Consider the following 13,742-nt stretch of genomic DNA (forward strand, 5'->3'; position numbering starts at 1 on the left):
TTTACAACAACAAAGACCATTTTTCCTCCTCCTCTGTCTGCAAGTTCACACCCTTTAACTCAGTCTTAAGTGCCATAGTGACCAGTGTGTTGTGCAGCTAAACTTGCCCCTGTCATTCTAGTGAGCTGTAGGTGTGTGAGAGAGAGCAGGGGAGAATAGGAGAATAGGGGAACTGACCTCAGGGCATCAGGGGGTAGCTTCATAGAGGCCAGGCTGACATGGGTGAGACTGAAGGCCGAGCTGAAGAACTGACGGAACAACGGCAGGGTCTCCTTCACTTTCCTGGGAGAAGAGAGAGGTCAGAGTGAGGTGAACGAGAGAGGAGAGGGAGAGCAAAAGGAGGTATAGATGAGTGGTATAAAGTGGCGAGAGGATTGAGATTAAATGAGAAAGAGAGAGAAAATGAAGCTGGCCAAAGAGGAGGGAGCAAGTTGGGTCAGATGATAAACAGCTCTGCTTAAATATTCATGAGTCTTATCTATGCAGACAGCTCTGCAAGTTCTCGTTTAAATCGACCCGACACACCCACAGAGAGGAAACACAATGTTCCAGCGGTTCCCACAAAGCTCATTTCTGATTTCTCATTTGAGGGAGCAAGAGAGATAAAGGCAGATAGAGAGAGTGAAAAGAAAAAGAGAGAGAGCAAAAGATGAAGCCTGAGGATTCTTGCCTGAGGATTCTTGCTAAAATTAGTGTTCTATCTTCACTCAGAGCCTCAAAGCGTTTTTCTGCCACATCACACCAAATAAATAGTTCATCTCAAATATGTGACTAACCTGTGTGAGAAGGAATTTTTGGAGAGATTCAAGTAGGAGAGATCAGCACAACACCCCCTCAGCAGAGCCCCAAATAGCTACGCGAGAGACGAGAGACAGTTGTGTTGTGCAATTTTAGTGGGAAAGAGAAAAAGATAGGGTTTGAGGATTATAGAGGATGAAAAACAGAGACAGAGGTTGCAAAGGGTGTAGAGAAACTCATTAAATCCTACATTATATAAGTGTGCAAATGAAAATCTAACTCACAGAGCCACTAGATACTCACAGAGTCAACAGCACAGTCAGTGTCAGACAGGTCCAAATGGACCAGACAATTAGGCTGGGAAAGGAAAAGGTACAGATTCTGTAGAAAGGGAGAGAAAATACGATAATGTTTAACTGAGAAACTCACGCATAAGGCATAATCAGTGCGTTTACTTTACCTTTGGTTTGTATACAAAGTGTGAGTGTATGTACACTGAGTTTACGAAACATTAGGAACACCTTCCTAATGCCCTCAGAACAGCTTCAATTTGTCGGGGCATGGACTACAAGGTGTCAACAGTGTTCCAGAGGGATGCTGGCCCATGTTGGCTAGATGGGGCCTCCCGAGTGGCGCTGTGGTCTAAGACACTGCATCGCAATGCCTGCTGTGCCACTAGAGATCCTGGTTTGAGTCCAGGCTCTGTCGCAGCCGGCCGCGACCAGGAGACCCATGGGGCGGTGCACAATTGACCCAGCGTCGTCCGGGTTAGGGGAGGGTTTGCCGGCAGGGATGTTCTTGTCCCATTGCGCTCTAGCAACTCCTGTGGCGGGCCGGGTGCAGTGCACACTGACACGGTCGCCAGGTGTACGGTGTTTCCTCCGACACATTGGTGCGGCTGACTTCCGGGTTAAGCGGAAGCAGTGCGGCTCAGCTGGGTTGTGTTTCAGAGGAGGCACGGCTCTCGACCTTCGCCTTTCCCGAGTCCATACTGAAGTTGTAGTGATGGGACAGGACTGTAACTACCAATTGGATACCACGAAATTGGGGAGAAAAAGGGGTAAAAAATTGTTTTGATAAAAAAATAACATTTAAAAAAGACAAATAACAATAATTAAAAGTTGGCTACATGTCCATTCTTGATACACACGGGAAACTGTTGAGTGTGGAGAACCCAGCAGCGCTGCAGTTCTTGACACAATCAATTGCGCCTGGTTGCGCCTGGCACCTACTACCATACCCCGTTCAAAGGCACTTAAATATTTTGTCTAGCCCATTCACCCTCTGAATGGCACACATACACAATCCATGGATCAATTGTCTCAAAATTTAAAAATCCTTCTTTAACCTGTCTTCTCCCCTTTATCAACACTGATTAATGTGGATTTAACAAGTGACATCAATAAGGGATCATCTCTTTCACCTGGATTCACCTGGTCAGTCTATGATAAGAGCAGGTGTTCCCAATGGTTTGTACACTCAGTGTATGCGTTTATGTGTGTGCTTTCTGACCGAAGCGTCCTCCCCAGACAGGACCCCAGGGTTCTTGCTCAGGTCCAGGTGCAGTAGAGAGTTGGAATACTCATCACTGGAGCACAGAGCCTGAGACAGAGACACCACACCTGAGACACACAGAGAGAGTGAGGGGGAAGCCATGAGAGATGCATTCAGCTAGCTAATGCAGGTTTACCAAAGAGGGGGGGAAAAACACTTCAGAACATTTTGAATTATGTGATTCTCACCTACATCTGTCAGTAGAATCAGACTGTGTAAACGTGTGCAGTATCATTCTTAATTCAATATTCAGTATTCAAACTCTCAATAAGTGTGGGAAGTAATAGAGAGCAGGTCGCCTGAAAGATGGTTACCATGGGGACACGTCGTAAATAGCGAAGCTGCTGTATAGTAGAAACAAAACCTGACAACAGACTGAGCTGTTCAGGGGGGACTTACAGGAGGTACAGAGGTTTATACCACCTCCGCTATAAATCTAGCATGCATGGCTTAGTGGCCTGTTCAACCAGCTGTTGCAGCTTCATAAAACCCAAATGTAGTCAAAGGTGTTCATGAACTGATTCTCCAGCTGACTGTCCCAGTCTGCTAAGTTACTGAACGGTATTAATGTCAGGGGGCGCTGAGGGGATGTGTATGCTTCCGTAACATGGAGGATGACAGGGAGGTGGGGCCTTCTCTCTGGGTGGGGCTGGTAGAGAGATTGAGAGATGGAAGGATGGAGAGACGAAGCAGTCCAAACCTTTGGAGTTAAGGGAGGTCTTGGAGAGGTTGAGGAGACGCAGTCCTTTGCTGAGACGACACACCTGCTGGATGAGGTTAGACACACCTACACCGAAAGAGAGAGACAGAGGGAGGAGAGATGTCACCAAAACAGAAATAGGCAAATTTGTGAGTCTAACAGGAAAATAAGGCATCTGCTTGGTACCTTGGTTGTCCAATGTGTTGTGTGCCAAGTTCAGAGAGTGGATGACAGAAGCAGGATTCTCTGAGAGCGCAACTGACAGCTTCTGCGCAAAGTCACTGAAACATACACAGTATACAATACACACATTTGGACAAAGACACAATGACACAAACAAACACTCATTCTCTTGTTCGAATACTCTTCTTATTCATACAGAAAGAGTAAGAGATTTTTGTGAAGAAAGGAAAACTCACGATTTGAGACCAGCATTCTCCAGAGTGAGCTCTTCTAGGCTGGAGGACTTACTGAGTGTGTGCAAAACCTGCTCACTGACCTCTGACCCCTGAAATGAAAAATATCTTGTGTCATTACATGCTTATAACTTCTTTCAATGACCATTGAAACAGAAGGAGATACAGACAGAACGATACTTACTATGCGTAGGTCCTTACAGTATAGTTTGGTGAACCAGGTGTTGTATGCCATTGAGGCCACAATCACTGCCAAGTCTCTGTTACAAACACACAACAGTAACTGTAACGAAATGGGTACATTTTTATAATACCCTCGAAATTAATTTAGCAACTGGATTTGTTTAGGCTGCAGCAGCATTCATTTGATAACGTCTGCTCTCTTTCTTTCGCTCCCTCTCCCATTCTCTCACCTGCTCTCCAGGTGGCTGAAGTCCACTAGGTTAAACTCCCTGTTGTCTTGAGAGTGATAGATAGTGTCCACATCCTAGGAGCAAGATAACCCATGAGTCCACTTGCTATAGTATATTACCCCCTCATTTGAAAGTGCAGTTTTCTTATTTTTTTCACCTTCAGGAAGTATACACACACCTTTCAACATTTTGTTGTGTTAGAGCCTGAATTAAAACTGTGATTAAATTAGGATTGGTGTCACTGGCCTACACAAAATACCCCATAATGTCAAAGTGGAATTATGTTTTTATACATTTTTACTCATTAATCAAAAATGAAAAGCTGAAATGTCTTGAGTCAATAAGTAGGTAGCCTATTGGTAGCCTAGTGTTTAGAGCGTTGGGCCAGTACCTGAAAGGTTACTGGATCTAATCCCTGAGCTGACAAGGTAAAAATCTGTCGTTCTGCCCCTGAGCAAGGCAGTTAACCCATTGTTTAGAGGCGAAAGAAACACACACCTATTTAGGCGAGGTGCTGGCTAGCGGAGTGGAACACTTAAACAAAATAAAGGAGAGTCGCACACTCTAGGAGCTCAGATGCAAAAATGTCATGTCCAACGTTTTGACAGACGTGTCTTCATCAGGGTATAATGACAAACACTGCGGGGTGACGCGTTTATATAGTGTCAAAAGACACACACAGATGTCTGTAAACATGGCCGGGTGTGGCCTGATATCATTGGTTAATTCTCATATATTAAAATAGCATACAAAAAACATAAATGGATAGCGTACGATCATAGATACAATTTGGCTACATAAGCCTACAAACATTTACAATAGCAACATCACAATAATCACAAGAATGGCTTCAGATCAAAGTCCACATTGAGACCGAAGGGATTAAGGGTCTTTAAATTAAAGATCCAGACAGCCTCTCGTTTTAACAATAAATTGTCGAGGTCACCCCTCTCTCCTAGGGAGGGTGACATGTTCGATGCCAATATAACGTAGAGACAAAATCGCGTGGTTTTCTTCCAAAATGTGGGACGAGTGGGTGTTTGAAGGATCTACATTTATAAGTGCCATTGCATTGAGCACAGCCATTACACTTGTAGTTTCCATCCAGTAGGGGCGCAAATACACATTGTTCAGGGATATCTTGGGGTGGTAAATCAGAGTTTACCAATTGATCTCTGAAGTTTCTTCCCCGCGAGAATATGACCAAGGGAAGTTCCAAAAACACATTACCGATACTATCATCGGAACTTATAATGTGCCAAAAAATATTTATTTTTTTTGCATCTGAGCTCCTAGAGGGTGCGGATCTCCTTTATTTTTTTTAAGTTAACCCACTGTTGCCTGGGCACCGAAGACATGGATGTTGATTATGGCAGCCCCCCGCACCCTCTGATTCAGAGGGGTTGGGTTAAATGTGGAAGACACATTTCAGTTGAATGCATTAAGTTGTACAACTGACTAGGTATCCCCTAATCAACCCCTTTGTTATGGAAAGACTAAATAAGTTCAGGAGTAAAAATGTGCAAATCACATAATAGTTTGCATGGACTCACTCTCTCACTCTGTGTGCAATAACAGTGTTTAACATGACTACCTCATCTCTGTACCCCAAACATACAATTATTTGTAAGGTCCCTCAATCTAGCAGTGAATTTTAAACACAGATTCAATCACAAAGATCAGCGAGGTTTTCCAATGCCTCACAAGAAAGGGCACCTATTTGGAGATGGATAAAAAAACGCAGACTTTGAATATCCATTTGAGCATGGTGAAGTTATTAATTACACTTTGGATGGTGTATCAATACACCCAGTCACTACAAAGACACAGGCGTCCTTCCTAACTCAGTTGCCGGAGAGGAAGGAAACTGCTCTGGGATTCAACCATGAAGCAAGTGGTGACTTTAAAACAGTTACAGAGTTGAATGTCTGTGATAGGAGAAAACTGAAAACATGCATCCTGTTTTCAATAAGGCACTAAAGTAAAACTGCAAAGAAATTGGCAAAGAAATTAACTTTATGTCCTAAATAAAAAAGTGTTATGTTTGGGGCAAATCCATCACAACCATCACTGAGTGCCACTTTTTCAAGCATGGTGTAGCTGCACATGTTATGGGTATGCTTGTCATCGGAAAGGACTAGATAGTTTTTGGGATAACTAGAAACGGAATATAGCTTAAGCACAAGCAAAATCCTAGAGGAAAACCTGGTTCAGTCTGCTTTCACAGGTAGACAAATGCACCTTTCAGCAGGACAATAACCTACAACACAAGGTCAACTATACACTGGAGTAGCTTACCAAGATGACATTGAATGTTCCTGAGTGGCCAAGTTACAGTTTTGACTTATATAAGCTTGAAAATCTAAGGCGAGACTTGAAAATGGTTATCTAGCAATGATCAACTACCAAACGTGACAGAGCTTGAATCATTTTTTAAAGAATAATCCAGGTGTGCAAAGCAGTGAGAGACTTACCCAGAAAGACTCACAGTTGTAATCCCTTCCAAAGGTGATTCTAACATGTATCGACTCAGAAGTGTGAATACTTACGTAAATGACCTATTTATGTACTGAATTTTCAATATTTTTCAAACATTTATTTTCTCTCACTTTGTCATTAAAGGGTATTGTGTGTAGATGGGTTGAAAAATATTGAATCCGTTTTGAATTCAGGCTGTAACACAAACGAAATGCGGAATAAGTCAAGTGGTATGAATACTTTGTGAAAGCACTATAACAGTCCAGCACACTAACACACAACAGGCCTACTCCCATCGCTCTTACCCACTGCACTTCCTCCTTGCAGCTGATTCCATTGTAGTCACACAGGGCAGCGTAGGTCTCGGAAAACCCTCCTGAGACGGACAGAGAGGAAGAAAAATAGATGATGGTGAGAGAGGAGGGTTTTAACCTTTTACTGCATTGGGCTCAATAGGGGTCACACAGAGTGTTTCTTGGGAGTCTTAAACAAATCTACTCTGAAACAAAACTATACACCTCACACACATTGTTATTGGCTTAACAAAAGAAGACACCTGTACCATGTCAGATATAGAGTTGAAATGTATTCCATTTTGAGTTTGCATCCCACTATTACACTTTATATACTATACATCAAAGAAACTGACTTGAAATATAACAAAACCAGTACCAATTTTCTACATTGCAGAATAATAGTGAAGACATCAAAACTATGAAATAACACGTATGGAATCATGTAGTAACCAAAAACGTGTTAAACAAATCAAAATATATTTGAGATTTGAGATTCTTCAAAGTAGTCACCCTTTGCTTTGATGACAGCTTTGCACACTCTTGGCATTCTCTCAAACAGCTTCATGATGTAGGCACCTGAAATGCATTTCAATTGGGTGTGCATTGTGAAAAGTCCATTTCTGGAATTTCTTTCCTTCTTAATGCGTTTGAGCCAATCAGTTTTGTTATGACAAGGTAGGGGAGGTATACAGAAGATAGTCCTATTTGGTAAGAGACCAAGTCCATATTATGGCAAGAACAGCTCAAATAAGCAAAGAGAAACGACAGTCCGTCACTCATTTAAGACATGAAGGTCAGTCAATACGGAACATTTCAAGAACTTTGAAAGTTTCTTCAAGTGCAGTCGCAAAAACCACCAAGCGCTGTGATAAAACTGGTCTGATGAGTCCAAATTTGAGATTTTTGGTACCAACCTCCATGCATTTGTGAGATGCAGAGTAGGTGAACAGATGATCTCCGCATGTGTGGTTCCCACCATGAAGCATGGAGGAGGAGGTGTGATTGTGTGGGGCTTCTTTGCTGGTGACACTGTCTGTGATTTATTTAGAAATCAAGGCACACTTACAGTGGTTCCTCAATTAAACGTTTTGAGATTAAGCCACGGAACTTAGAGGTAATTTGTGGTATAGTACGTTACCCTGCATCAGTGCTTCATTGCTCCAAACCACCGCAAGGGGGAGTTAGAGCACTGATTATGCTTTTGGGTCCCAATGTGTCTCTACCTGACAATGAATGGGCGATTTGAACCAAATGGAAACTGATAATTGTGCACGACTTCAAATTTGAATTTGAATTAACTGAATGATGAGGATGAAGGTATACTGCAGTATGACGCAACTTTTACAGGAAGAACCACTGTCACCAGCATGGCTACCACAGCATTCTGCAGCGATACGCCATCCCATCTGGTTTGCGCTCAGTGGGACTCATTTGTTTTTCAACAGGAAATTGACCCAACACACCTCCAGGCTATGTACTTTGAAGAATCTCAAATATAAAATATATTTTGATTTGTTTAAAAGTTTTTTGGTTACTATATGATTTCATGTGTTATTTCATAGTTTTGATGTCTTCACTATTATTCTACAATGTAGAAAATAGCAAAAATAAAGAAAAACCCTTGAATGAGTAGGTGTATCCAAACTTTTGACTGGTACTGTAGAAACACTGGATATTCAGCTTAAAAAAAACGAACAATAAGTTTATTATTTATGGTATGATTCAAAATATTAACAACATTCCACCCATGAGGCCACTAGAGGGCGATTTGGTTATTTGACTGCTGGACAGGGGTGTAGAGCAGGTGTTTGTTTCACTGAGAGAGAGAAAATAGAGATGACAAGCAGTGCAATTACCATACGTTTATAATGTCTGTGTAAAAAGCTAATAACTAACTTGAAAATATGTACTGCATGCAGTGCAGTGGGTTTCTCTATCCATTTGACACTTAATGAGGACCTGCTTTCAACCTCTCATTTCAATTTACTCAACAATTTCCTGCCTGTCAATCATCAACTAGAATCTGTCTCTTATGCAGTCTGTATATCTGTGTCCGTCTGTCTTCCTGCCTGTCTGTGCATTTCTTACCACAGGCCCTCTGGGTTTCAACAGACGTCTCTGAGCTGGGGGAGTACTTCCTGCTTCCCTCAGAAAGGTCACTGTCTGAATGACAGATGGAGGGACTGAGAGAGAGAGGGGACACGTTTCAGAAGGGACATAATAGCTAACATTATTTATAATTTGTCTGGGTTTCAAAGCTGTCAGGTACAGGAGTCTATGCTGCCTGAAAATAGACACTTACGAGAAAACAGAGTTGTTGAATATTCTGGACAGGGCAAAGTTAACGTGGCTGACCACATGACTGAGGTGGTCACGTGACTGAAGCCTCAGGGAATAAGTGGACTTGTCCAAGTCTATGACGACCTGCATAGGAAAACAACAACAACATCGTTTCAATTAATAGAGTGATAGACGGACCAGTGATTTTCGGCATGATGCCAGATAACTAAGTTAATTGCAGTAAATATCCAAGCAGAGACCGAATTGCTGTAGCTCTGCTTACATGAATTAAGATCCTCATACAGTATCTCCATATTGTAGATTAGATTAACTGATTTGATTGATTGCTCAGATGTTGAGATGATGTTGCTAATAGGCCTACTCCATTATAAATCTGTTCAAATAACTAATCAGTTCAAATTAAAGAGGCCACATGGACGATGCACCAACATGGCCATTCAAAACCTGAGTTAATCTGGTTTATGTTACTCACCTGAAACTCTGGGTGACTGTTCATGGCTCGGATCTCCAAGAAGTTAAATGTCACCTCAATCTGTAATAAAATTCACGTTTGTTAACATAATGCTGAGAGTTTGGTGTATGGTAAATGGTAGCTAATGACATAGTGATCATTATGGCTACCTTTGTTGGAACCTTGGCTGTCAGGAAATAGAGTCTCCATGTTGTGAGGACCTGAGTCAGACGGAGAAACATTAACAAATGACATCCATACTGAGCAAAAGTTCACTGCACATTCAAGACTCACTATGGGCATCCAACGCTCTCGTGGGTTGCCATGGTAATGGAGAGAGTGAAATGAGGAGTACTCTCTGAATTCACCTATTGATCTGGGCAGGAATCTTTTCTGCCACAGCATCATGCTTTGATGGGCTATGCTGTATACTGGGGATGATTGCATTTTCAGGATGTGTATTAAGATGGTTTATAGAAATGGTCACAGCAATAATAGTTCCATAGGGAAGTGATTTAAAAGCACCCACATTCACCCGTCTGTCCGCATACACACACACCCAGGTGTACTGTACACGTTTTCACACACATACAATCACCTTCAGCTACAAACACAATCTCTATATACCCTATTCTCGTGCTCCTGTCTCCATCTTTTAGAGGAGAGCGAAGAACATTTTGTAAATATTGCTACAGCACAGTTTATACTTCTTTTTTTACCAGATAAACAAACAGCAAATATGTTTCAGTTGCTCTCTCCCTCCCTCCCTCCCTCTCTCTGACTCTCGTCCTCTGCTCTTTTTTCTGCTCCTTCGCGCCTGATCATTTGCTCCTTCATCTCTGATGCCCCCTTTAAACATCTCCCTGAGGAGGGACGGAGGAACATTTCTCTCTTCTGCCTTTCTCTCTCTGGCTATCTTTCTCTGCCTCTCTCTCTCTCTCATTCGTTCTCTCTCTAGAAACACTAGCTAGTAAAGTATGCCTTCTTAATAAAATGCAGTAATTTAATTGTGGCTATCCCTCAATTTTGCATTTCGGGAGAGAGGTGCTTGGTTCTACTCATCAGAGCCAAACACTTGCCGGCAGCCACAACACCCACACACAACAACAGCAAACCACAACGATGGTATCTGAAGTTACAGAGAGGGAGAGAGAGAGAGAGAGAGAGAGAGAGAGAGAGAGAGAGAGAGAGAGAGAAAAAGAGAGAAAAGAGAGAAAAGAGAGAGCAAGAGAGACTCCTGCATTCCACCACTTCAAAGAGACTGTGTCTGAAGGAGTTAATTAAAACGTGGGGATTGTATCACATTAACGTGATGAGTTGGGCGGGTGGGTATACTGGGTAGGAGGTGGCAGTGGATACAGTGTGTGAGTACTGTACCATATGAGTATATAAAAGTAAATCATGCTGATGGTGCAGGAGAGAATGGGAGACAGTTCCCCCCAGGAGAGAAGTCCTTATCAACGTCTTCCAGATCAAAGAGACACACTGCACGCATCATATAATTATGTGTCAGTTTTATGTGTCTGTTTCTGGAGAAGAGATGATGCCTGTCTTTTCTTATTGGCTTGATAAGGGGGTAAGGCAACTGTTATACATGAATAAGGTACTTCCAGTACCTGGTTAAATAATTCACAAGCAAGGAAACCAAAGCCTAACTTAAAGTACATGACATGGCCTCAAGCAAACCTGATGGGAGAGGAAGACGAACAATGAAAAAAGAACCTACCAGCCTGAACTTGAACCTACCTTAAAACATGAACCCTCGCTCAGGCTTTATCAGCAAGCCCTACTCTTAACCCAAACCCTTCCCCAAGCTTTACCTTGACCGTTTAAATCCTAAAACCCTCTCCTCAGCCTTAATCTAAGCACCATAGAGACTAGAATTCCAGATAGATACCCTACTCTAGTTCAGAGTAAAAAAGGAACCATTTAGCAGAGAGAGATTGGACAGCGAGGATTTAATGGATAACATTGTCCTGGCAGAGAGACATAGTCCCTGAATATCAATGGGTGCACATTGCAAAACTCTTCCAACTCATCCTATAATGAATCATTAAGCAGTCATCGGGGGAATGACTCCCTGCCAAGGCCTAGTCTGCCCAGCTGGGGGTGTGAGCTCATTGCCTCATCAGCTGGTAGTTTTCAGGAGCACAAAAACATGAAAACATTTCAATGCAGTTTTATGTGGAATTGTTAGTACAGTCTCAGTTATTTGGTTGTTCTATTTCTTATACTTTTGCCTATTTTCTGTACTTACATAGGTTGGGATCTATACACTTAAGAGCTCACTGGCCCAGATTTAGTCCTATAAGCTGGCAGGGCTGCAGCTCCTCTATTGAAGATTTCACATCTTTGCCCCATATTCTCTGATGAAAGCACCCCAGTATCAAAGGCAGAGGTCCGCCCGCGCCTGGCACTGCCTCCACAACCAGGGTCTCACAGAGACAGAGCCTCAAACAGATCCCTCCCCAAGCTGATGCTCTTACAGACCTCTGTGTCCAACATTGTCCCACCTACAATGCCTAGACAGGCACAGCCGACATGGGAAAGCAGCATGTCAACTCAATATATTCATGGCATGTGGCCAGTCTGGCCATAGCTTGTGTTCAGTCTGCAACTGACCATAGTTATTAATTGCACTTCAATACTGCCTATGTTGCATCATGTCTCTCCTAAACCAACCATCAGGTTTCCATTCGATGTCTTGTGGAGGAATCCTCCACTGCATCAGACTTGTCTTGACGTAGTGAGGGACGGAGTAATACTGTGTGTGGATGGCCTGGAGAACTCCTCTATATCAATAGATCAACAATGATCTGTGGGAATACCACCCACTCCGCAGCCAGCGCATCAATATAGCAAATGTTATTTTCACCAGACAAAGTTATTCAGATAAAACAGGACTCACCAGTATCCGGTCCTCTGACTTGCCATTTTTGGTGTCAAGCTTAATGCCGCGTATAAACTTGATGGATGACTTGTCAACAATCTTCCTGATACTCTCTGCAAATAGAAAACCATCCCCATGGTCAGATACACACTAATACACACAACACACAAAGCAAACATCTCACACACACAAATGACACACATCAACCAAGTATACAGTACATCAGAACTGTGAAAGAGATAAGCTTGACCTTTGAGTGCACAGCCCTTTCGTCATACAACTGTAGACAGACCAACCGTGTCATTTAAAACTTACACCTGGCATTTCATAAACAGAGGGAGATTATCAGAGGATAAAACCATTGAGTCTCCAAAACCGTTGGATCTTTCACTAAAACGTAAATAACAGTGTTGTTTTCCATGGCAGGCGCACAGAAATTGCCCAATAAAACAGGGATATGTGAGCGAGGACAGAATGAAGCTGTAAAATAGAGAGCATTTTTCTTATATATATATGGAAGCAAGAGCTGGAATACAGTACTTGAGGCTGGTGAGACTGGATCGAGACAAAAAACTGCCTGTTTTTTCTTCTCCTGTTTGTTGTTGCATTTGTTCCATTATTATCTGTTAATTGTCTTTTATTATGCATACTACAAGCACTTTTGGCTTTTCATTTTTGCTCATCTAATAATCCAAAAAAACAACAAACAACTTCTTATTATTAATTGTGTGTTTCATAGGCGAAAACCTGCAATCGCATTCATTCTGTTATTAATAAAATTCAGAATACATTGCCAGACAATATTTTCTTCCCACACAAACAACCTTATGTGCACAATATGATTACTACCAGCCACCACATGGATCCTCTCTGCTCAAGTGAGTCTCAGTCACCGAGGCATTGATGTCACATAGAATCCCAATCCCTCCGCCAGACACCTGCAGATAACCTGGCTTGGCCTGAGGACATCCCCTCACAGACAGACAGGCACACTGACATAGAGAGTCACCATCAGAGAGACAGGGGCGAGGCTGAAGAGGAGGACACGAGGAGAGGGTGAGATGGTGAAAGGTATCAGTTCATGGATAACCAACCATCCAAAGCCCTGAATGTGCTGTACTTCGCCTGTGACTAATGCATGGTCAAATAAGAGAATGCTGCTGAGTCTGATTGTTCTGACAGGATCCTTAGAGTAATGTTCGGATGATGATGAAGAAGAAGATGATGATCTTGAACACCATGATGACTGTTTAAACATATATGGTATTTTGGCTCTGGCCACTTGGAGTCTGATGCTATATAGCTGTCTATCTGAGACAGAGGGAAGTGGCTGGCAGGTAGGTGAGTGGATTGAAAGGCAGGGATTCCACTGAATTAATTATCACAGTGTGGTTAATAGAGCCATTAGGAATAATTATCTCAGCAGAGACTCCCTGCAAACGCGAGCATGTGTGTGTGGTGTTGGTTAGAAGGTGAGAGTGTGTGTGTGTGTGTGTGTGTGTGTG

General features: G+C 42.5%; 1 protein-coding gene across 3 annotated transcripts in view; it reads right to left on the bottom strand.

Moving 5' to 3' along the window:
- The window catches only part of LOC112249305 (capping protein, Arp2/3 and myosin-I linker protein 3), a 46,223-nt gene that overhangs the window by 31,219 nt on the left and 1,262 nt on the right, over window positions 1-13,742 (bottom strand). For all 3 annotated transcript variants that reach the window (XM_024419129.2, XM_042320459.1, XM_042320464.1), the window contains exons 2-16: window positions 12,256-12,350; window positions 9,518-9,568; window positions 9,369-9,428; window positions 8,898-9,019; window positions 8,684-8,778; window positions 6,605-6,675; window positions 3,822-3,895; window positions 3,593-3,668; window positions 3,412-3,500; window positions 3,179-3,273; window positions 2,993-3,079; window positions 2,251-2,360; window positions 1,042-1,119; window positions 777-853; window positions 178-282 (exon numbers count right to left, since the gene is read on the bottom strand). In XM_024419129.2, coding sequence (XP_024274897.1) covers window positions 178-282; window positions 777-853; window positions 1,042-1,119; window positions 2,251-2,360; window positions 2,993-3,079; window positions 3,179-3,273; window positions 3,412-3,500; window positions 3,593-3,668; window positions 3,822-3,895; window positions 6,605-6,675; window positions 8,684-8,778; window positions 8,898-9,019; window positions 9,369-9,428; window positions 9,518-9,568; window positions 12,256-12,350 — 1,285 coding nt within the window. The remainder of the gene's footprint in view (window positions 1-177; window positions 283-776; window positions 854-1,041; window positions 1,120-2,250; window positions 2,361-2,992; window positions 3,080-3,178; window positions 3,274-3,411; window positions 3,501-3,592; window positions 3,669-3,821; window positions 3,896-6,604; window positions 6,676-8,683; window positions 8,779-8,897; window positions 9,020-9,368; window positions 9,429-9,517; window positions 9,569-12,255; window positions 12,351-13,742) is intronic.

Source organism: Oncorhynchus tshawytscha, linkage group LG01, assembly GCF_018296145.1.
Source record: "Oncorhynchus tshawytscha isolate Ot180627B linkage group LG01, Otsh_v2.0, whole genome shotgun sequence".
NCBI classification, from domain to species: Eukaryota; Metazoa; Chordata; class Actinopteri; order Salmoniformes; family Salmonidae; genus Oncorhynchus; species Oncorhynchus tshawytscha.